Source organism: Leucoraja erinacea, chromosome 4 (genome assembly GCF_028641065.1).
Source record: "Leucoraja erinacea ecotype New England chromosome 4, Leri_hhj_1, whole genome shotgun sequence".
In the NCBI taxonomy this organism is placed as follows: domain Eukaryota; kingdom Metazoa; phylum Chordata; class Chondrichthyes; order Rajiformes; family Rajidae; genus Leucoraja; species Leucoraja erinaceus.
The window spans coordinates 63842922-63867504 of NC_073380.1; the positions used below are offsets into that span (position 1 = coordinate 63842922).

At 40.0% G+C, this 24583-nt stretch overlaps 1 protein-coding gene across 17 annotated transcripts in view; it reads right to left on the reverse strand.

Moving 5' to 3' along the window:
* The window catches only part of eya1 (EYA transcriptional coactivator and phosphatase 1), a 158795-nt gene that overhangs the window by 128801 nt on the left and 5411 nt on the right, over positions 1-24583 (reverse strand). For 13 of the 17 annotated variants that reach the window (XR_008723331.1, XR_008723332.1, XM_055634460.1 and 10 more), the window contains 2 exons: positions 16108-16161; positions 13805-13932 (listed from right to left, as the gene is read on the reverse strand). Coding sequence is in view for 14 of the 17 variants with exons in the window: in XM_055634460.1 (XP_055490435.1) it covers positions 13805-13928 (124 nt within the window). In the remaining 3 variants the exon portion in view is untranslated. Of the gene's footprint in view, positions 1-13804; positions 13933-16107; positions 16162-24583 lie in introns of those variants that run through there. The other 4 variants (XM_055634470.1, XM_055634469.1, XM_055634471.1 and 1 more) reach the window with 2 other exon arrangements.

The following is a 24583-nucleotide window of genomic DNA, read 5'->3' on the forward strand; positions in this document are numbered from 1 at the left end:
TTCCGGAAACCGAAAAACTCCGAAAACCGGCCATTTTTCCAGGATTTCGTCTGCATACCAAAGCTCGCATTTGGCGCCAAACTTGACCCGAAACGACCCACGGTCAACCCAGGTCTGTACTACTGTAGCGGCTGCCTCCTCCCCGGAGACCGGGGAGACACTTAAACATCTGTAAATCATTGCTTAAATGTTAGTCAGTTAGTTTGGAGGGCTTTTATGTGAAGGGGGGGTGAAGGGGTAAACTTTAATTCTTAGTCCCCTACCTGGTCGGAGAGGCCGGGAGCGGTCAATGCCTTACCGGGTCGCCGTGCAGTAAGCTCCGCAGCACTGTGGCCGCCAACTCCCAGCTGGGGCTGCGAGCGTCCGGCCGCGGGCGGCGCCGGTTGTACCTCCGACCCCGGCAACTCTACCCCTGGCTGCGCGGCGCTCCAAATCCAGCGCCGCCCGCGGCCGGACGCCCGCAGCCCCAGCTCCGCGAATGTTGGGAGTCGGCGGCGTCGCAGCGCTGGGATACCAGCGGGGAGCGGGCAATGCCTTACCGGGTCGCCGTGCGGTAAGCTCCGGAGCGCTGTGGCCGCCGACTCCCAACATTCGCGGAGCTGGGACTGCGGGCAGCCGGCCGCGGGCAGCGCTGGATTTGGAGCGCCTCGCAGCCAGGGGAAGAGTTGCCGGGGTCGGAGCTCCAACCGGCGCCGCCCGCGGTCAGACAGAGCCCCCAGCTCCGCGATGTTGGGAGTCGCCGACCAGGTAGGGGACTAAGAATCAAAAGTTTCCCCCTTAACCCCCCTCCCCCTTTAGCCCCCCCCACCACCCCCCCCACAAAACATCCCTCCAAACTAACTGACTAACATTTTTGCAATGATTCCCCGGTCTCCGGGGAGGAGGCAGCCGCTCCAGACTTTTCAAGCCGCCCGCGCTACCTTCCTAATCTACGCTAAAAATCTTCCATTCGGAAATCCGAAAATGTCCAAAATCCGACAAGTGCCTGGTCCCAAAGCTTTCGGATAAAAGGTTGTGCACCTGTATTGGTAAACGAAAGCTGCAGGGCTATGCAGAGAGTGACGAGGAGTGGAACTAACTGGAGATCTTTTATACAAAGCCAGTATGGACTAGAAGGCCAAATGGCCTCCTTTGGTGCTCTAACAATCCTATGATGCTGTTCCGTGTTAATCTGCCAAGTTTCACATTGTATCGGAAGACTCCCGAAACTTTGCCCACTGACACGAGTTATTGCCCCCAGCCATGAACAAACAAAACACATAGCGAAATATCAGGAAAATGCCAAGTAATGTTCCAACATTCCTTTCTGTACATCAAGAGAACGAATTGCTGAATATCCTTCCTATTATCACTTTTTCTGATAATGATATTGGAACAGTTAAGATCATTTATTTTCTTACATCTGCTCCATTAACCATGAACCAACCTTGAATGATTCATTGAAGTGATCAATTAGTACCCATCTATCACCAAGCCAAGAACAAAGCTTATAACTCAATTACTATTTATTTTACCATTGACTTTATTTTAAATGTCACAATAAACTTAATAGCCCAACAGCTCTATAGTTCTTTCTCTCGGGAATTATTCTTAAGTGGCATTAAGCGCATGATTTACCCTCTTCTCATTCCTTACATCCATTATTCTTAAATGCTAATTTTATGCACTCATCACAATAGTTATTAGTAAGGAAAGCAGGCAATTTAAAAAAAAAAGGATTTTGTGGATTTGATTAATAAGAAACATTGATATTTTATGTGCTAGAGGATATTCTGCTTTCGAGTTTCATCTTTTTATTTTCTTCAAGTAAAATAAATACCTTTTAAATAAAATAGTTTCATCCTCACAAGTTTAACCATCATTTTTCAATGGCTCCGCAGTTAATACAAAAATTGCTGCCATTATGCACATATAATTGCCTCAATTCCAAGATACCAGATAGAATTGTTAATTAATAACTCTTAAATAAATCTTCAGTAAGAGATTTTGAAATAGGTTGAATTTATTTTGTTACTGAAAATAAAATGAACATCATAACTTGTCAAAAATCCAAGGAAAAATGTTTCATTGATCTGATTAGCAACTGTTGAAAAAATATATATTTTTATAGGTAATTCCGGACATAATTCTAATCTAGGAATCTAACATAATTTAGAGCCTGATTACATTACACAAAAAAAAAAATCACAAAGTGCAGCCAACATGATTTCTTGCCAAAAAAAAAAATTAGATTTTTAATCAGTTGTCACGAAAGGTTAAAATATCATCTCACACCCAAAGAGCACACAAGGGAACAAATCGAAGAATTAAGTGAATTTGTGGTCCTGTACCAGAGCCAGGCAGCCCTGCATTGATATAGATACCAGTAACTTACAACCAATCTGCTATACTGAGCATAGTATTGTTGTAATCACCTAAAAGGTGATTGTCAATAAGAAGATTGAGCAATGAGCTGCTCTTGACCAGGGTTTAAGGGTTGGTAGACAAGAGATATGTTTATTAGAATAGAATTGGCAGTGAAAGTTTTATTTTCCTTTTTCAGGATGGAATTCTTTGAATTCATAAATCCAGATGTAAAAACAGAAACTTGGCTATTTTGGGAAATTAAGACTAGGATTCAAAATGTCAAAGCTATTATTGATAATTCAGAGCTTTGGTTTTGGGGAAGAGATGTTTAATAGTTTCATCCAGGAATATAATTTACATTCATGGAAAGATGGACACATTTACATGTGGTGTGAGGGAGTTGGTTTATAGGAGTTGGGATATCTAAAAGTCTGATAGATGGTTGCGAGTATATAATTTCATAGAAGGCACTCAACTGATATTAGAAGAAAATTGGAAAGATTGACAGTTCAAGTCTCACAAGATCAAAAATTAAGTATTTATAACAGTTTGTGATGACAGGCAATATAAAAGGCATAAAGGACTTTTGCCAGAATTTTGCTTTTCATTGCATCTCATTTCACATAGCTCCAAGTTCAATTAATATAGCCAAATAATGAAATATAATGGGGGATAATGGCAGAACTCTTAGCTCTAAACCCCCCCACCCAATAATGTTTAAAAGAAAACATAATTTAAACCCATTCAATTACTGGAAACATTTATAAATTATTCAAAGGACTTGGGCAACACCAAATTATCAGGAGGCAATCGTAGTCTTCTGTCGGGTGAAGCTTTGGAGTTTGCACTCTGGAGATCCACTAGGTAGGATAATTGAGGTAGAAAGTCCTGGAGGACAACTGGACACACACAGCCAGGCAAAGCAAGTGTGACCATGGAGAAAATGGCATGTCCAACCATGGGCATAGTGGTGGACTGAGCATGATCTGGCTCATTGTGTTTCTTTGTGTTATCTTTGACAATAACAATAGTTTGTGTACAAGGCCATAAGACAGAAGTAGAATTAGGGCATTCAGCCAATAAAGTCTGCTCTGCCATCTGATCATGGCTGATCTATTTTTCCCCTCCCAATCCCATTCTTCTGCCTTCTCCCCGTAAATTTTACCTATCAATCTCTGCTTTAAAAATACCCAATGATTTGCACTCCACACCATCTGCGACAATGAATTCCACAGATCCACCACATTCATATAACCATATAACAATTACAGCACGGAAACGGGCCATCTCGGCCCTACAAGTCCGTGCCGAATAATTTTTTTTTCCCCTTAGTCCCACCTGCCTGCACTCATACCATAACCCTCCATTCCCTTCTCATCCATATGCCTATCCAATTTATTTTTAAATGATACCAATGAACCTGCCTCCACCACTTCCACTGGAAGCTCATTCCACACCGCTACCACTCTCTGAGTAAAGAAGTTCCCCCTCATATTACCCCTAAACTTCTGTCCCTTAATTCTGAAGTCATGTCCTCTTGTTTGAATCTTCCCTATTCTCAAAGGGAAAAGCTTGTCCACATCAACTCTGTCTATCCCTCTCATCATTTTAAAGACCTCTATCAGGTCCCCCCTTAACCTTCTGCGCTCCAGAGAATAAAGACCTAACTTATTCAACCTATCTCTGTAACTTAGTTGTTGAAACCCAGGCAACATTCTAGTAAATCTCCTCTGTACTCTCTCTATTTTGTTGACATCCTTCCTATAATTGGGTGACCAAAATTGTACACCATACTCCAGATTTGGTCTCACCAATGCCTTGTACAATTTTAACATTACATCGCAGCTTCTATACTCAATGCTCTGATTTATAAAGGCTAACATACCAAAAGCTTTCTTTACCACCCTATCTATATGAGATTCCACCTTCAAGGAACTATGCACGGTTATACCCAGATCCCTCCGTTCAACTGTATTCTTCAATTCCCTACCATTTACCATGTACGTCCTATTTTGATTTGTCCTGCCAAGGTGTAGCACCTCACATTTATCAGCATTAAACTCCATCTGCCATCTTTCAGCCCATTTTTTCCAAATGGCCTAAATCACTCTGTAGACTTTGGAAATCCTCTTCATTATCCACAACACCCCCTATCTTGGTATCATCTGCATACTTACTAATCCAATTTACCACACCTTCATCCAGATCATTGATGTACATGACAAACAACAAAGGACCCAACACAGATCCCTGAGGCACCCCAATAGTCACCTGCCTCCAACCCGATAAACAGCCATCCACCATTACCCTCTGGCTTCTCCCATTCAGCCACTGTTGAATCCATCTTGCTATTCCTGAATTTATACCCAACAGTTGAACCTTCTTAACCAACCTTCCATGAGGAACCTTGTCAAAGGCCTTACTAAAGTCCATATAGACAACATCCACTGCTTTACCCTCGTCAATTTCCCTAGTAACCTCTTCAAAAAATTCAAGAAGATTAGTCAAACATGATCTTCCAGGCACAAATCCATGTTGACTGTTCCTAATCATACCCTGTTTATCTAGATGCTTATATATATTATCTCTAAGTATCTTTTCCATTAATTTGCCCACCACTGAAGTCAAACTAACAGGTCTATAATTGCTAGGTTTACTCTTAGAATCCTTTTTAAACAATGGAACAACATGCGTAGTACACCAATCCTCGGGGACTATTCCCGTTTCTAATGACATTTGAAATATTTCTGTCATAGCCCCGGCTATTTCTACACTAACTTCCCTCAATGTCCTAGGGGATATCCTGTCAGGACCTGGAGACTTATCCACTTTTATATTTTTCAAAAGTGTCAGTACTTCTTTTACTTTGAACCTCATAGTATCCATAGCTACTCTACTAGTTTCCCTTACGTCGCATAATTCAATATCCCTCTCCTTGGTGAATACCGAAGAAAAAAAATTGTTCAATATCTCTCCCATCTCTTTTGGCTCTGCAGATAGCTGTCCACTCTGTCTCTCCAATGGACCAATTTTATCCCTCGTTATCCTTTTGCTATTAATATAGCTGTAGAAACCCTTTGGATTTACTTTCACCTTACTTGCCAAAGCAACCTCATATCTTCTTTTAGCTTTTCTAATTTCTTTCTTAAGATTCTTTTTACATTCCTTATACTCCTCAAGCACCTCATTTACTTCATGCTGCCTATAATTGTTGTAGATCTCCCTCTTTTTCCGAACAAGATGTCCAATTTCCCTTGAAAACCAGGGCTCTTTCCAATTTTTACTGTTTCCTTTCAACCGAACAGGAACATAAAGATTCTGTACTCTTAAAATTTCCCCTTTAAATGTCCTCCATTTCTCTTCTACATCTTTCCCATAAAACAAAATGTCCCAGTTCACTCCTTTTAAATCATCTCGCATCGCATCAAAGTTAGCCTTTCTCCAATCAAAAATCTCAACCCTAGGTCCAGTTCTGACCCTCTCTATAATTATATTGAAACTAATGGTATTGTGATCACTGGACCCGAAGTGCTCCCCAACGCATACCTCCGCCACCTGTCCCGTCTCATTTCCTAACAGGAGGTCCAGCACTGCCCCTCCTCTAGTAGGTACCTCTATGTATTGCTGCAAAAAACTATCCTGCACACATTTTACAAACTCCAACCCATCCAGCCCATTTACAGAATGTGTTTCCCAGTCTATGTGTGGAAAGTTGAAATCTCCCACAATCACTACCTTGTGCTTACTACTAATATCTGCTATCTCCTTACATATTTGCTCTTCCAATTCTCGTTCCCCGTTTGGCGGTCTATAATACACCCCTATAAGAGTTGCTACATCTTTCCCACTTCTCAATTCCACCCAAATAGCCTCCCTAGATGAGCCCTCCAATCTATCCTGCCAAAGCACTGCTGAAATATATCTTCCCTGACTAGCAATGCAACACCCCCACCTCTTGCCCCTCCAATTCTATCACACCTGAAGCAGCGAAATCCTGGAATATTTAGTTTCCAATCACAGCCCTCCTGCAACCACGTATAATTTATATGGAAATTAGAAGTAAAAACAGTGGATTTATAAATTCAACATTATCAAGGTTGGAAGACATCGAAATGAGTTATATGGATAAGATTACAATGAGGGAGTATTACAAAATGACTCCCATTTTTTATTTATTTGTAGCACAACTCCACCACCTGAAATACTAATTACCATTAATGTTGCTAAATGTTGCAGAACGTGACCCAAAGGATGGTTAAGTACTATAATCTCACGAGGGCAACTCAAGCCATTTGAGAATATGAAAACAGTATTTAACTTCCTACAGCCAAACTAATTTCTTTGGAACCACACAAAACTTCATTTTCCAGCTGCATAAAAAAGAGACATCTACAGGTCTTGGCATAGTGTATACTTATTAGTATTTGATGTAGGCTGAAATAGTGAAACTCGGTGGCACGAGGTGTGTTTTTGTACAATTCATAACATGATCAAATAGAAATGGTAAAGTAGTCAAATAGGTGTGACATCACATGTTGTTGCTTGGCATACACTTGTTAACTAAATTCAGGACTTTAAGTACTAACAATAATGAACAAATAAGTGAAATTATTACATTGATCTGAATCTTCACAATAGAATGATAAAAATTGTTCAGCTAATACTAACTAATTTAAAATAAAGTATTTTAATGTTGCACTTCTGAAATAGAAAACTCTTCAAACAAATGTTAAAGTTTAACTATTAATTCAATTTTACTTTCAAGATTAATGTTTTTGATACTGATGTAATAATTCAATGGGAGAAATCGAATTCGCATCTAGTGTATGCTGATTGTGAATCAAAGCTCGATTGATTTTTCTATTTAGCTGCAAGGCCAAAATTGCATCTCAGGCTATGAAAATGTAATTGGAACAATGTATCCCACACAAAAGCACAGGTCTCCTATCTATCAGTGCACAGTAACATCAGCAAAGCTTTAAACACATTTGCACATTTTCTCACTAAAGGACAACGAGTTACTAGTTTAGAATGCAAAATGAAATAAGACAAAAATTATGATTTTCTGAATTTTATAAGCAGAGTTTCTTAGATCGCAATAAAGAAGAAGAATATCATTTTGGTTGAATTTTATTTGAAGAAACCAAATAATCCTAGAAGGAAATAAAATGAATTGACCTCAAGACCTTCTCCCATTACATGATCTATATAACTTTGTAGACAAGGCAAGAGTATTTTCTCACTGTAAAAGCAAGGAACTGCAGTTGCTGGTGTACAAAGAAGGCACTAAGTGCTAGAGTAACTCAGCAGGGCAGGCAGTATCTCTGGATAGGTGACGTTATGAGACAGGACCCTTCTTCAAATTGATTAACATTGATTTCATGAACATATGAAATGAAATAACCTTCTATATGCACTTTTTTAATTGAAGCACTTAGAAAGCATTTTAAAACTATTGCTATGTGTTGAATGTTGATGTGTGATTGTGCAGTGTGTCTGTGAAATGCGTGTGCTGGTTGATTGTGCAGTATGCGTGCTGCTTATGTTTGTTGATTGTGTCCCTTTTTAAAAAGCCACTGTAATGCGCCTTTTTAAATTGCCCCTCGGGGACGAATAAAGTGCTTTGAATTGAATTGAATTGAATTGAATTAATGGGGTGGGGCAGGGGGGGGGGGGGGGGGGGGGAAAGAGGAGAGAAGCAAGCTTGAAGCAAGGAGGGGCAGAACAAAACCAGACTGGTAATAGGTAGATACAAGTGAGGACGGTTTTTAAATAGGCAAATGGTTAGACAAGACGCCAGAAATAAAAGACAGAATATGTGAACATGCGAAATGGTCCACGAAGGCCTGCTGGATCTCCCTGTTGATAACCATTTTAACTCCTCTTACCATTCCCATACTGACCTTTTTGTCCTGGGCAGCCTCCACTGCCAGAGTGAGATGACACACAAACTAGAGGAACAGCAGCTCATATTCTGCCGGGTAGTTTGCACTCTAATAGTATGTACACTGAATTCTCACATTTTAGGTAACAACATAACCCTCTCCCTTCTCCCCTGTGCACCTCCGAGACTTCTACCTATTTTTCCTCTCCCCTTCCACCAACATTCCAGCCTCTAGCTTCATGATTCACAACTCTTCAATCCTTTTGTCTCACACCTGTCTTTTCATCTCTGGCCTTTTCCCAACCATCTGCCCATTAATAAACACCACACTTGTATCAATCCATCACCTGCCAGGATTTGACCTGCCCCCCTCTCTGCCAGCTTTCTTTCCCCCCATCCCACTTACCCCCACAATCAATCTGAAGGGTCCAGACCCGAATCCATGTACTTCAGAGATGCTGTCTGACCCAGAGTTACTTCAGCATTTTGTTTTCCCATTAATATTTTTCAACAAAACTATGTTTCAAAACGTGTACAGCTCAGAGTTTTCCACTTGCTTGTTATTATTAAAATATAGACAATGCAAATTAAATATTACAACTGATTTTGTATATTCGTACATATGCATTCAGGTAACATATACAATGTGCACAATAAGCAAATGTTTTCTCAATAAACTTGAAAGTTATTCAACTTGAAGCACACATCAGAAAATCATGCGTAGGAAGGAATTGCCAGTTTAGACCGAAGGTAAACAGATAATGGTGGAGTAACTCAACAGGACAGGCAGCATCTCTGGAGAGAAAGAATGGGTGATGTTTCGAGTCGGGACCCTTCTTCAGACTGAGAGTCTCCCTCTCCCCTGACCCTCAGTCTGAAGAAGGGTCTCGACCCGAAACGTCACCTATTCCTTCACTCCAGTAATGCTGGCTGTCCCGTTGAACTACTCCAACATTTTATGTCTATCTTCAGAAAATCTGCACTTCTGGCATATGGCCTTGCCACTATCTTGTACCTACAATTTCTTGATCATCTATACTCCATTTGACCAAAATATTCTATCTTTAACATACAATTCAACTGATTTGCCCTTTTTGTGTAATTATCTTTCCTTTCTCCTTTTGAAGTCTCATTATATGGATCCGATTTTACAATTACCATTTGTTTTCCAGTACATTGATAATTTAACTGCTACAACTTGTATTATTCTAGACGTTTGGTGCTTGTGCAGACTACTGTAGGACAAGCATCATTGGGCTCTAAGCCCACCCTCATCATGTGCAAAATGTTTACTGTACTGCCGATAAAGTATGGAGCTAAATCGTCAAGCTCATAAAATGGAGCGTGTTCCAACACTTATACACACACATCTCTGGAACATCCAGATAAAAGGGACACATAACTATAGCAGTCAAACACCCATTTAGTGAATATTATTCCACCTCCAAAACCATAATCTCATCCAAACTCATCTCCAAATACCTGGACACAGGAGTCGGCATCCCTCTCTACCACTGGCTCCTCTATTTTGTGACCCATAGATCACAATCAGTGAGGATAAGGTCCCTGTCCCACTTAGGAAACCTGAACAGAAACCTCTGGAGACTTTGCGCCCCACCCAAGGTTTCCGTGCGGTTTCCGTGAGGTTCCTGGAGGTTTTTGTCAGTCTCCCTAATGGTCAAAAGTGGTTTCCGTTTCTTCTATGTTCCGGCGATTATTTCAAAAAATTCAAAACCGGCCGCGACTAGGTTGCCGTTTTAAAAATCGGTAATTTTTTAGTCAAAGCTGGTTGCGATGCTAGTTGAAGGTGGTTGCCTGGGGTTGCAGGTAGTAGAGGGTAAGACCTCCTTGGTGGAATAAAACTGGGTGAAAAAAAGGTCTTACCTTCCACTACCTGCAACCTCCGTGCATTTCGAGGCAGGACCTTTCTTCAGACTGATTGTTGGGGGGGGGGGGGGGCAGGACAAAGCTAGGCAAGTAATAGGTAGATATAGGTGAGGCAGTGTTTTGTGTATAAGAGGGAAGTCTTTTAGGACCGAGATGAGAAAATCATTTTTTACACAGAGAGTGGTGAATCTGTGGAATTCTCTGCCACAGAAGGTAGTTGAGGCCAGTTCATTGGCTATATTTAAGAGGGAGTTAGATGTGGCCCTTGTGGCTAAAGGGATCAGGGGGTATGGAGAGAAGGCAGGGATGGGATACGGAGTTGGATGATCAGCCATGATCATATTGAATGGCGGTGCAGGCTTGAAGGGCCGAATGGCCTACTCCTGCACCTATTTTCTATGTTTCTATGTATGCAGATGACAAAGGCCAGAGATGAAAAGACTAAAGGTGTGAGTTAAGAGTTGTAAATTGCGAAGCCAGATGAAAGAATGTAGGTGGAAGGGAAAAGGAGAAATGGGTTTGTCCAGTTGGGGCACATGGAAGAGAGAGGCTGGGGGTTTAGTATGTTATTGCCTAAAATTGGAAATTTCAATGTTCATACTGTTGGGTTGTAAAATATCCAAGCAGAATATGAGATGCTGTTCCTCCAGTTTGTGTGTGGAGCATTGGAGGAGGTAGAGGGCAGCAGGCACGGAAATTGCTGTCAAAACATGCAGGGGACACAATTTCTTGGCGGCCCCGCGTGCGCATGCGCATACACATGAGGCTTCGGCCATGGGCTTGAATCGGCCTGTTCATGGGGACTTTCATTGACTGGCGAGGGCTTCAACATCGGGAGCCTTGATCGCCTCGCTGCAGCAGTTTGATTTTAAGCCGCGCCGGGCGCTGAAAGGCCCCGCAAATGGGCCGATTCAGCCTTTAGAAAGCGGCTGATAAAGTCCAGATGACAAAACATGGGGGGGGGGACAATCGTCCCCCACCTCTTAAAGGGGGGGGGGGGGGGGACATTTACCCCCCAGGAGGACAGAAATGTCAGTATGGGAATGGGAAGGTGAGCAAGTGGGAGATCCAGTATGCCTTGGCGGACCAAGAAGCTGACAGCTGCTTCCCGTTATCAACCTACTGAACTTTATCCCACAAGTTAGAGGGTAAACCAGATCTTTCTTTCAACCTACCTTCATTGTGGACTCAAGACATTTTATGTTCCCTTTTCCTCTAAACTGATGCAAAACCTGTTGTACTGGTATATGGTTTAATTGTAATGGATAGCAAGATCCCAATTAATTGGATAGCACGCAAATAAATGCTTTTCACTCCACCTCAGTACCCGTGACAATAATAACTCAAAATTCAATTCCCTACCTATTTTAGAATTCAGATTTTCATTCAATTGTTTGATCAGAATGAAAATGTCTCCGGCCCTCCAATAGCAAACCAATCTGTTCTGTGAGGTTTCTATGCTTGAAGAGAAATGAAAATCCAACTCATGAACTTGATCAATGTACTAAACCAATTATATGTTTTAATCCTGATTTAAAAGGGCTTATCTCATATGTGTCAACAACACTATCTCATATATAAGGTGTTCATCTCTATTAGATAGTTCTGAAGAAAGCGCAGCAACCTAAATAGTGAACACTGTTTCTCTCTTTGAAGATCTCTCTCCATTATTGGGTAATCTTAGCATTTTTGTTTTCATTTTCGATTTTGAATTTATTATAAACTATAATGCAATTACTTTTATCAACAGATACTAATTCCCTATCTGTATAACCCGGTATTTCAATCACCATGGACATTTTGGGCAAGAATATCAATATAACCCTCACACATAGTTACTTGTGTTATCAACAAAGATATCACTGAAGTAACTCAGCAGATCAGGATGGAATGCACAGGCGACATTTCCAGTCGTGACAGTCTGAAGAAGGGTCATGACCCGTAATGTCATCTGTCCATGTCCTCTAGAGAAGCTGCCTGACCAACTGTGTTATGCCAGCACTTTGTATTTCACTCACAATTCAAACATCATCAGTTTCTTGTGTCTATTTGTATTATCCATTTGCTTGAGGCTGTATTGCGATCATGGAAGCACAAATCTTTAAATTTATCATAACGTTAAGTGTTATGTTGATGTGGTAGCATTGGAGAAGCACATCTTACAATAAATATTGCTAGGGATTTTTCCTGTAAATGGTAGAGACCATGAAGCTGGGCTTTATTCTCACTACACTAAGTATATAGAGGAAACATTTTCCTTATTAGTTTTCAACTAGTTTGAACACAAGGATTTTGGGTGTGTAACAAATTCCTTATTCTTCTCACTAGCATCATAGTCATGTTGCATTTAAAACCAAGGGACCATGTATGTAATTAGCTCCCAGATTTCCACCAGTATTATTCTAGGATGTGTGTGACATTGGCCAGGGATGGTTTATACCAGGTGCTGCTCAGCACCTCTCCATACGGACAACATGAATTCTGTAAAATAATTATCTATCATTCAAGCATACATGCTCGTGAGATAGAATCAGCTCATGAGATATAATATCAGTGGAGTAAAATAAACAAAATTGTAACTGCAAGTAGAAAATATAAGAAGATTATTCAGCAGCATTAGATCTATTGAGAACAGAAATAACATGGTAAGCACGGTGCAGCTGAGAATTGTCTCATCAAGGGATGACACCTTTTGATTATTTTAACCTTATGATCAGAGAGTAGACTTTACTTCCTATTCTCAATCACTAATGTCATCTCCCGATTTTAATTTACAACATTGGGAATAGAATAGAATAGTTTCTTTATTGTCATTGTAACATGAACCATGTACAACAAAATTTAAAAATGTCAGCCAGTCAGTGCACCATTCAAACATTTCTAAAAGCTAACGATACATACAAGGTAAAATATTAAAAGATAAACAACTAAAATAAATATCACGAAAATAGCACGCATAAACACCCAACCCTCCATCCTTCTGTCGATTTCATAGTGTACCACATTCCCTTAGTATGTCTCGCCCCTGCGTTCCTTGGCGGCTACATTTAGTGCTTTTATAGCAGTGGGGTAAAAACTGTTTTTTAGTCTGTTCGTCCTTGTCCTTGTAGATCTGTACCGTCTGCCTGACGGCAACAGTTCAAACAGGGAGTGTCCGGGGTGGGAAATGTCCTTTATGATACTCTGGGATTTTTTGGTGCAGCGGGATTGTCACATCATGCTGTCTTGGCAGATACTCAAACTCACATTGTGATAACATTTCCACTGGTTATGTTGCATATTTTCTCACCTGTGTTTTAAAAGATCTAAAATATAATTCTTGGAAGGGTCTAGTTCATATAGAAAATAAGAACAAGATGAAAACGTTTAAAAAAATATAAACTCTGTATTCAGTATGGATACATTTTACATAAAAGTACACTGAAATTCTCACTTCTAACTTTGCTTTTATCTCCCTGCCAAATGAAGGATCGAATAATGCATTTCTTTCATCAGATGATTTTTTCCCCCATATCCAAGAGCCTAATCAAAGGGCGCAGATGAAAGTAAACAATATTTTCAAAGGTCACCGTCAGAAATTGCATGTTATAATACAATGTGCTTGAAAGGAAACATACATTGAATTAATGTATGATATCCAAAGCTGTTTTGTTCCAAATCATCTCAAACCTAATTGAACCCACTCACCTTCTGTGCCATTTGGGGTCATGGAATTATTATTAATGCAGGAGTTGTCAAGCTTTGGACCATTGGGAGACTCACTACTTCCACTGATTCGACCTTGTGGACTTGCTAGATCCTGCATTTCCATAGACCTATAAGTAAGAAATAGTTCTTGTTTGTCCGTGAATCTCAGATATAGTTAAATTATATATTCCAATTGGGGCCAAAGCATTGCCAAAATTTAGTTAATAAATAAAAGTCACCTTACTTTGTCATCTACATAGTGGCATGCTTAGGTATAACAACTTTCATATTAGAAAATAAATCAGCTAACAATTTGTTCACAGAGATCTTAAAGAATATAGGCATTGTTTAATCCAGAATAAAGTCATTTATACATATTTCTGAATGCTTTCCAACCTTCCTGGAAATCTGTATATTTATTTTAGATCAGGATTTTGTGCTTCATTATTCTCTGGTGCAAAACCCCCCAAATAACATCAACGATAAATGTACGTCACACAAGAGATTTCCAAACGCACTCATCTAAAAAATGATCAGATTTATTTACTCACAGAACAATCAGGTTTCAATAGCCATATTTTCCCTGTTCTACACTACTTAAAAGGTCAGCAATCAAACTGTACTCTTGACCCAATACTGAAATCTATAACCTTTACCCCTGCTGAAATCTGCATGTGTATTTTCAGGTGCAGGACTTTTAGCTTCTTAGCCTTAGATCCTTCAGTTGCTGCCGATCCAAGCCTTGCCCGTTCATCGGTCATCACTATTAGGGTAGTCATGGAGACTCCATATTCAAACACTGACGACCTTTTACTTTACCTGCAGGACAGGCTGGTAACAGCCACTCATGGGTTCCCTCAAATAACCTTGTTTTCACCATTGAACTTCATTTCAGGTAACCCACAGCCCCCGTGTTCCATTCTCACACCCGCCAGGCCACCAATGTTCACTATTTCACGTTCTCCGTCCCTCCCTTCTTGTTACCTGAACTCTTCATCCTCCCTTATCTGCTTCCATCTGCACAACAACTCTGCCTTACCTGATTCCACTTATCGAAGATAGACTAAAACATATCTTGATATCTTGAGAGAAGGAATTCCTTCTCTCCAGAGATGCTGCATGTTCCACTCAGTTACTCCAGCTTTATATGTCTATCTTCAGTTTAAAACAACATCTGCAGTTCCTTCCTCCACTTATCACCCACCAGCCTCTGTTACTTCTATCCTCTCCCCACCTCAGTTGCATCTGGCTAATTTTTCTTTAAAATCTTTTTAATTTTTTAAAATCTGCTTTCCACCTTCTCTCCCTCCCTACCTGGTTTCACTAAGGCCTGCCTCCCCTCATCTGATTCAACTCAACACCCACCAGCTCCCTTCTCATCGCACGCTCTTACTACTATGTACTGGATTCCCTCTTCACTTTGTCCTGCTCTTAGTTCTGGAATGTGGAGGAGAATTATAAGAGACATAGATCGGATAGATATATTAATTTTAGTAATAGTGCAGAGAAACAAATCTTCACTAATTGTAAATGCCCCGTTCATGAATCAAGATTTCAGGATCTTCACCCAGAAATAGAAAATATTTAAAACTGTTCACAATTGCGATTTTACAAACCCAATGGTCTATTTGAAAGGGGAGGAGAATAGTGGGCTATCAAATGTCATTCCCTCCATCAAAATATCAAATAATAGATTGTTGCAATATAGTTGGTTGAGGTTTGATGGGTCTTTTTGCATTATAAATACTACACTTCAAAAATAGTTCATTAGCTGCAAAATGTTTTGGAATTCTTTGAGATCAAGTGTTACACAAAAACAATTCTGTGAATTTGCAAGTCCTTTGCAGAAGCTAAAGTCGCATATTCAAAAAGACGGTAATATTAACTAATTAAAATGTTATTTTATCTAAAATATCTTAGAAAAATTTATAATTTACACAAGATAAGAAGATATCTAAAATCGTGGGATTGCATCTCACACTAATTCCAAGTTAAAGAGAACAATGTAACAAAATAGGCTTGATTATTAATATTCTGAGCTCTACCCAGAAATATTTATTCAGCCAAACTGCATAATTATCAATAAAAAAAATAAGCATCAACTGTTTGTGCACAACACTCTTTTTTTAATATTCTACATAACACTGATAAATATGAAATACTGATACTATTTTGCATTAGCTGACAGAATATATTCTTGAAAGCATTTTTTACCCATGCACATTTTTGAAAAAAAACACAAGAGCAAGTAAAGACAATGCTTAAACATAGCACACATAGTAAAATTTCAGCAGAGCTCTTACCTGGAACCTGGAGGATATGAAACATCGGAATCGAGTTGAGCCTTTTTTTTTCACCTGCCAGTAAAGAACAAAATAACTCCTTGTTACTCAAGTGTCACGGCTCAGCATGTTTCTGAACAATAGGCTTCAACTTGAAAAGAGCATTCTTTCCCTTTATCAAAGAGGAAGAAAGGGAGACAGGGTAACAGAGAGTCATATTGTCTTTCCGTTGATCTTTGCTGTTGTTTCCTCCTACAGTTTTTTTTTCTCCTCCTTCTCGTATCAGGAAAGCAGCTAAGTGATGGGAAGGCGATTCACCACAGGGCAAGACAACTGTTAATGAGATTAATCACCTTGCACCCCACCCCCTCCATACCCTATTCACCCCACAAATCAACATGCAATACGCTTAGTCAATGTAGGCAAGAAAAACTGACAGTGGTTGGAAACTAGACTTGTTGAACATATGCAACTGAAGCATTACACCTCCAGCATCTTTAGATCTTTCATCTTCCAGTCATAAAATGAAATATAGCCTTGTCTCTCTCTCCTGTCATCTATCATGCTGGCTATTTTATCCAACTCAGCAGATACACTTTTGCTATAGTTCAGAACACAGCCACTAAACCTTACAGTTTTGCTAAATGAAAATAAACCAAACAGATTTAATAGCTCTTTTATAACCCATCACCATGGAATATTAGATATCAGAAGATACTTGCAGATGATTTTGTTAACATTCTGTATTTCTAAAGTAATTTGGGTAATGATTATAGATTCTTATAATGCCACAGAACTTATGAATATTTAATTTAAAAAATGTAAGCAACACCAATATGCAAACAATGATATATTTGTCCTATAATGATTTAGTACTGTATTCCTTACACTTTAGGAAACATGGTAAGGATTCCAAGTTCCTTCACGGAAATATTTGAAGTAAAGCCTCAAGGATTTATCATTTCCACATATTTCAGAATCGTGGATATAACAAGACAGGGTATAGCATCGTGGATATAACAAGATAATTCTGTGCAATATATTCAAACAATAGAGTAATCTTATTACTTGTATCCATTTAAATCTTAACATTTTTGTTTTTATATTTCCTATTCAATTCAAATCTTATTTTTATGTAGTAAAATGCAGATTAAGTTATTGTAAGTAATTGCTACAGTGTTCCTTTAATGGAATCACAACTGGCTCAGCTTTCACAATTTAACTTAAAAATGCCATCCATTGAAGACTGAGTAAGTGGAAGGTGGAACATTGATGAGTGAGAACTCAGTAGATGGATTCAGAATTGGTAGGAAGGGATAGGTTAAACATTTGAAATTATTTTAAATTTAGTTTCGAGATACAGCATGGAAACTGGCCCTTTGGCCCAAAGAGTTCGCACTGACCAACAATCACCTATACCCTCGTTCAATCTGGTGCTCTAGGGACAATTTACAGAGCCAATTAACGATTTCCTCCCAATTCCATCGTCTTTGGAATGTGGGAGGAAATCGGAGCACTCGTAGAAAACCCACATGGTCACAGGGAGTATAAACTCCGTACAGGCAGCACCCATAGTCAAGAGCAAAGTCGGGACTCTGGTGCTATAAGGGAGCAACTCTACCACTGCACCACTGTGCCACCCTGATGAGCATATTTTAAAACAGTGGAACAACAAGTCATTAGAAAATAACACAGCAATATACCATGGAGCAGACAAACTTTCACAAATCTGTAATTCGTTTCTCACCCAACTGCTTATTGTGTTGAGGTCTACAGGGCAGACAGTGAATTACAAATGCAAAAACGTTACATATTACAAATTAACGGCACATAACAACTTTGTAATTTTGAAGATTCCAACAGCTGTTCAATAAATAAAAGGCATCCAGAAGAGATGGGGATGTGCATTTATCATAATTCTAATCTACAATAAATTATACCCTAAATTGCAACCTATTGACAAAAGATTTGTCATCTAATATAAATCAATTATGTGATATTTAGTGATAAGGAGCACAGAATTGTTGAGAAAAGACTATACAATTTGAAAATTGTTGCTAAATTATTATTTTTTTAAAATGAATCCTGGAAATACAGCCCTCTCCCCAACCAGACGAACATAATACCTGGCGTTTACAAACATGCAAATGAGGAGTAAGAGTAGGTCATTCAGCCTCTCTAGTCAGGTCTGCCATTTGCTATAACTCTGACTGATCTGACTAATACATGATCTGACATGTGTAGGAAGGAACTGCAGATGCTGGTTTAAACCAAAGCTGTTTGTGTGACTAATACTTCAACTCTGTTTTTCAACCTAACTAGAGCAATCATTCACTCCCTTGCTTTATCAAGAATTTATCTAGGCATCATTAAAATATTTCTTCTACCACCACCATTTGAGGAAGAGAGCTCTGGAAAACTTGCAACGGTCAGAAAAACAATTCACCTCACCTATATCTTAAATGGACAACCCTTAATTTTAACTATTGAAACCCTAGTTCTAGATTTTCCCACAAAAAAAAAACATCCTCTCCACATTTGCCCTGTCAAGATCATTTAGGATGTTATACATTTCAATCAGGTCCCTTCTAACTCTTCCAAACTGGCAGTAATAATAGAAAGATTAAACAAGAACTTACCGTTTGAAGTTTGATCTATATTTTATGAGAAGTTGATGTGAGGGAATATGTGAAGAGCCCGCCAGTCCGCATGCGTGTCAAACTTTAGAGCAGCTGTATGAAACCACAGAATAGTTGCTGACCTAAGCTATAGGAAGATTAACGACTTAAGAACTACCGAATAATCTTTATGAGAAGTAGGGTTTGGAGTGGAGGGCACGTATTCCCTCACTTCAACCTCTCATAAATAAAGATCAAACTTCAAACGGTAAGTTCTCGTTTAATCTTTCTATTTTATATCAAAGTCACGTGAGTCTCTACGTGAAGACTTCAAAGCTCTATGGTTTCATGCAGTGACCCAGTTTCCATGCAGACACTGCCCCAGTTGACCAGACATGGCTGAAGAAACATACTTCATTGAAACATGATGTTAACTTTAAATATGTCCATGCTTTAATAGAAAAAATAGTCCCTTCATATCAGGGATAAACAAATGATATAATTAACAGAACTTAAAAATTTGCTAGCAAATAAACCAGGCTTGATAATAGGTTTATTATAAAACGTTTCAAAAGTTTGCTCATTGGCCCATGTTTAAAGTACTGGTAGAGTGAGATTTAAATACATCTGTGTCTACTCCTGCGAATGCTAATATGCGTCTTAACCATCTAGAAATGGTCTGCACCATTACCCTTTTATGTGTTTTTTTATGACTGACGAAGACAGCCAGTTCATTGCCTCAAAGGTCTTTTGTAACCTTTATGTATTGTTTAATGCATGTGACGACACATAACCTGCGATCTGGTGGATACGCCAAGAGCTCCAACTTAAATCCTAGCACACCTGACCTACTTTGCTGAATTAGCTCATCTATATAAAAGGTTACCTTATTATTGGATATACTGCCTGATCCAGCCTTAATTTCTGTAATGACTGGACTCGTTGTGCTGCAACGAGCGGCATGAGCATGACTAATTTATAGGTGAGCTGGGCCAAAGATAAAGATGCAGCTAGTGCCGAACTGCGAAGCAACATTAATACTATATTAATGTCCCATACTTCCCGATATCTGGGCCTGGGAGGGTTTTCGTTAAAAATACCCCTCATAAATTTGGATACCAATGGGTGAGAGCCGACAGAATGGTGTCCGGATCCCAGCAGCAAAATATGACGACAAAGCACCACGAGCAGTGTTAATAGTGTTATAACTTAATTTTTTGTCAAAATGTAAGGTTGAAAGAAATTCCAACACATCGGCTATATCTGCCATAAAGTAACTTATATGCGTATTGACAAAAGTCTTCCCATTGTTTAATGTATGAGATGTACTGCTTCTTAGTGCCGTCCCGCCAAGCTGCAGTGATTACGTCCACTGTCCGGTCGGATAATCCGAGCCCCAAGAAAGGTCGACTCAGATTCTGCAAATTAACAGGTTGATTCTGTCATGTAGCGGATGAGGTTCCCGAGAAACAGGTTGAATAAGCAAATATTTAAGTCTATGAACAACCATGGGTGGTTCCGTTAATACTCCTAACAGTAAAGAGAACCATGGTTGTGTAGGCCAGTTAGGCACTACTAAAATACCCGATGCAAAGTCTTGCATGATTTTTTGCAAGTATCGTCCAATGAGGCAGAATGGAGGGAAAGCATAGAAGAACATTCCCCCCCAGTCTATAGAGAATGCATCTATAGCATCCGCCCCTGGGTCTGGCTTCCATGCTACACATCTTGGTAATTGGTGATTAAGCCTGGAGGCGAACAAATCAATATCAGGTGTACCATAATGAGCAATAATGTCGTTAAATACTTTTTGATCTAACATCCACTCTGTTTGATCATTGAATTTACGAGGTCTTAATGCCACCGCATTAAACCTACCCGGCAAGTAAGGAGCTGAGATCTAAATTCTCCTGTCTATACACCAATTCCAAATGAGATTAGCTAAAGTATCACAGGATATCGATTTGTTTCCACCCATGTGATTAATATATGCCACAGCCATAGTGTTATTGATTTGAAGTCTAACATGCACGTCATGAAGCTTCCTACAATAAGCCTTCAAGGCATAAAATGCCCCCCAGCATTTCCAGGTAATTGATGCCATATTTATGGTGAAATGGTGACACGTTCATGTTCCATCTGCCACAGCAACTAGAGATGGTGTTAGTAGCTCCCCATCCCAGTGCACTTGCATCACTCTGCAGTGTCATTATAGGTTTACCCCGCCGGAGCAATGTTGAATATTGGTCATCCACCATTGTAGCTCCGCTTTAGATTTAGGCAACAACTGCATAGGTCTGTCGAAATTACCTCTGTGGAATTAAATTGCCTGATCCTTTGCATGCTCCAGATTTCGGTAATGCAAAGGCCCAAACCGAGCGGCTGGAAAGGCAGCCACTATTTTGCCAATTACTGTAGCCACCTGGCGAATAGACGGCTCTTCTGTAATCAGAACAACATAACAAGCTTCCATTAAATTTAGTTTTTTCCCCATGGGCAGGGTCACAGACATTTCCACTGAGTTGATAGTAATCCCTAAATAGTCAATAGACCTCGTTGGTATGAATCTGGATTTGGCTGGATGGGTGATAAACCCCAATTTCTCAAAAATGAGCTTGGCAGCTGAAACCGCTAGTTTTGCCAAATGCAGTGTTCTCCTGATGATCAGAATATCATCTATGTAGCCCATAATACTATGCCTTTTAGCTCTAAGCAAGCCGAGCACTGGTCTAAGCAGTTTGGTAAATAACCGAGGGGCTGAGCTTAAACTATTAGGTAACACTTTAAACTGCTACAGCTGCACCATCCAGCTAAACTTCAGATATCTCCGGTGATCCTTGTGAATCAGAATCGAGTAATATGCATCCTTGAGATCGATGCATGCCATAAAGCAGCTCAGAAATTAGTTGCTTAGCAGTAAGGAAATTTTCCATTTTAAAATGTCTATATTGCACATACGAGTTGAATTTTGCCAAGTCAAGGATGATACGGCATCCACCATCTCTCTTCACCCTGGAGAATATATTAGAGATATTGATCTTTTTCATAAATTGATCTCTCAATTACTCCTTTTTTGTGCAATGCGTGTATTTCTTCTTGCATATCCAAACACTCTAGTTTGGAGCAAGTATACGACCGACTCGGCACCATTCATGTAGAACAAACTTAACCTGCCACCCACTTGAAATTCCTCCACACTCCCCTTGTGACTGATAGAACCAGACCCACCTACCTCAAAGGTGGGTCTGACACCAGGCCCAGCAGACCTTAATCTTGGTTCTGTTTTTTCCCCCTCGCTTTGAAACGTTGAGCTGTTGGGACATGAGGCTGCCGCATCTTCCAGGATGGGCGGGATGGGCCTTGGCCTAAAAAAGACTTGTGACCGGGTAGGACAAATCTGGAATTCCCACTGGCCTCAGAAAACCGCTTCTTGCTAGTAGAGGCGAAGAGGTGCTGACGCTGGAGGAGGGGAGTCTTGCTCATAAAAGATGCTTTGATCATGCCAGCAGCTTTTGACTCCTCATGCAAGTCCTTGACCCGTTTGCTCAAGTCTTCTCCGAAGAGGAATTTTGGAAGCTGAATGTTGCTGGCCTTGCATAGATGTGCACACCTTGGATTCAGTTCTGGTTTGATGGCGTCTTTCCGCAAACAGTTCATTTCAAAATGAGCGTTGCACAGCAGTGCTATAGCATCCTGCTGAACCTCGGACAATTGAGCATCATCGATTGACCTAGCAAAGGCCGTGATCCCTGCGGACAATAGCCTCAGGATCCGTTGAAGTTCAGTTCTTTGGATTTCGTATTGGCCCCAATATAATCCCAAATAGAGGCGTTAACTAAGGGCACATTTAAGGTTGGACAATTTTCCGGACTGGGATATTTCACAGCCGTATCCACCATGGTCACTTCCTTCAGCTGGTGGGAAGTAAGGTAGCTGTTGCTTCTAGCCAACTCCCCCTTGAAGTGGCTTGCCTGTCCCCGAAGGAACAGCAAATTTGGAGGCAAGAGCGGGCATCCCTTCTTTATGCGAATCACGCATAACATGCATTACAGCATGGGCCTCCGGCACACATTCATATTCGGAGTCAGCTGCATACTGATCTCCGAAACTCCCCTCGTCCGAGTGGGAGGAAATTAGCAGCCCTGAACCAGGAGCTGCAGCAGGCTTTTGAATTAAACTGCCTGAGTATGCTCCATAGCACAGAGCATATTGTGTGCTAGCATCTTCTCCATAAGATGCTCCATCTGAGACAAACGGCCTAACACATCCGACATGGATGTGGAAGCAGTATCCTCCTGGCCTGAATCGTCCAATAGGACTCGCCTCATAGACTTAGCTTTGGCTTTACCCCCCTTCGCTGCCAAGCTGCTTCCCATGGGAACTAATTCTGAGGTAGCTGAGCTGACCGGAGCTGCCAGCGACTCCGAGGGAGAAATAGACGGCCGCCGGCTTCCCGCACTACCGCAGTCTTCTGCTGCCGATTTTAACGTGGCCCGTCTTGGTTTGTTCCTAGGTTTTTCCATAATCAAACCTAGATACATGTTGATAAAATAAAGTACACCAAACACACCAAGAGCAAGTTTGCACTTACCTGAGAGGTTTTTTAAACTTAACGCTGGAGGAACCAACGTTAAAAAAGAAACTACGTTTTTACAATCTGAGAAATAGGTATAGAAGGGTGGCATGGTGGTGCAGCGGTAAAGTTGCTGCCTTACAGCGCCGGAGACCCGAGTTCAATCCAGACTACAGGTGCTCTCTGTACGGCATTTGTACGTTCTCTCAGTGGCCTGCATGGGTTTTCTCCAAGATCTTCGGTTTCCTCCCACACTCCAAAGACATGGTCAGTGTGGACTTGGTAGGCCGAAGGGCCTGTTTTCGCACTGTATCTCCAAACTAAACTTTAAACTAAACTATAGTAATTGTTTACAATATATTCTAACTGTAACCCAATACATTTTTATAATGGTTGATATGAAAGTCAAATATCAGATAAATCTTTTTTATTTTTTTGCATTTAACTAAGGATCTTACGGTGACTCGTATTTTGCCATGGGCAATAGCAATAAAAGGCTGTTAGCTACAACTTGTGACATCAGTGCTTCTGTAATCATACAAATTGACAACAGGTACTGTAGTCCAGGTGAGTGGAATATTTCTGACTGTAAAGTACAAAGATCAATCCCCTGTTAAAAGTATAATGACTTAAAAAAAACAGCATTCAGCATCTTTGATGTGCATTTCAATTCAACCCAAACCAAGCATGCCTTTGATGTCCCTAGAACAAAGCCAGTAGAGATGAAGCATTACAGTTCATCGAATTCAACAAAGCAACTCTTAAACATCCCTCTCTTGACTAATTTTTTAGTTCTCAATTATACTTATTAGTTCTACTTCTGAATGTACTAACTTATCAAAATAAAAGCATTTCTTTATTGAGGTGCAATAAAATCAGTATATATAGTAGGGTGTCTTTGAACTGGAAATATATAAAAGAATTCCATATGGTTTAACTTACCAATGACTAACAACCAACATAAACTTGATTTAGTAATTTTGATTGCTCATCATCATAATACATTATTTTCTTATTTATTCTGAATAGGGAATTATTTACTGTTTCGGTTTATTTATGAGTATACCTGGATAATCTGACATGGCAATAATCTTATTCAAATGTTTCTTTGGAGCTTTGAATATTTTAAAATTAAATGTATGGTTCAGTATTTACTAGGATAACAATAACAGCAGCTTGCCTAGCAAAAGACAATAATTCTAGAATGTGTAACATTAGCATGTGTAAACATTTAAAATATACATGTACACCACAGTATTATAACAAAATGTAAACTAATATGTAGACTTATTTTAACAGTAGATTG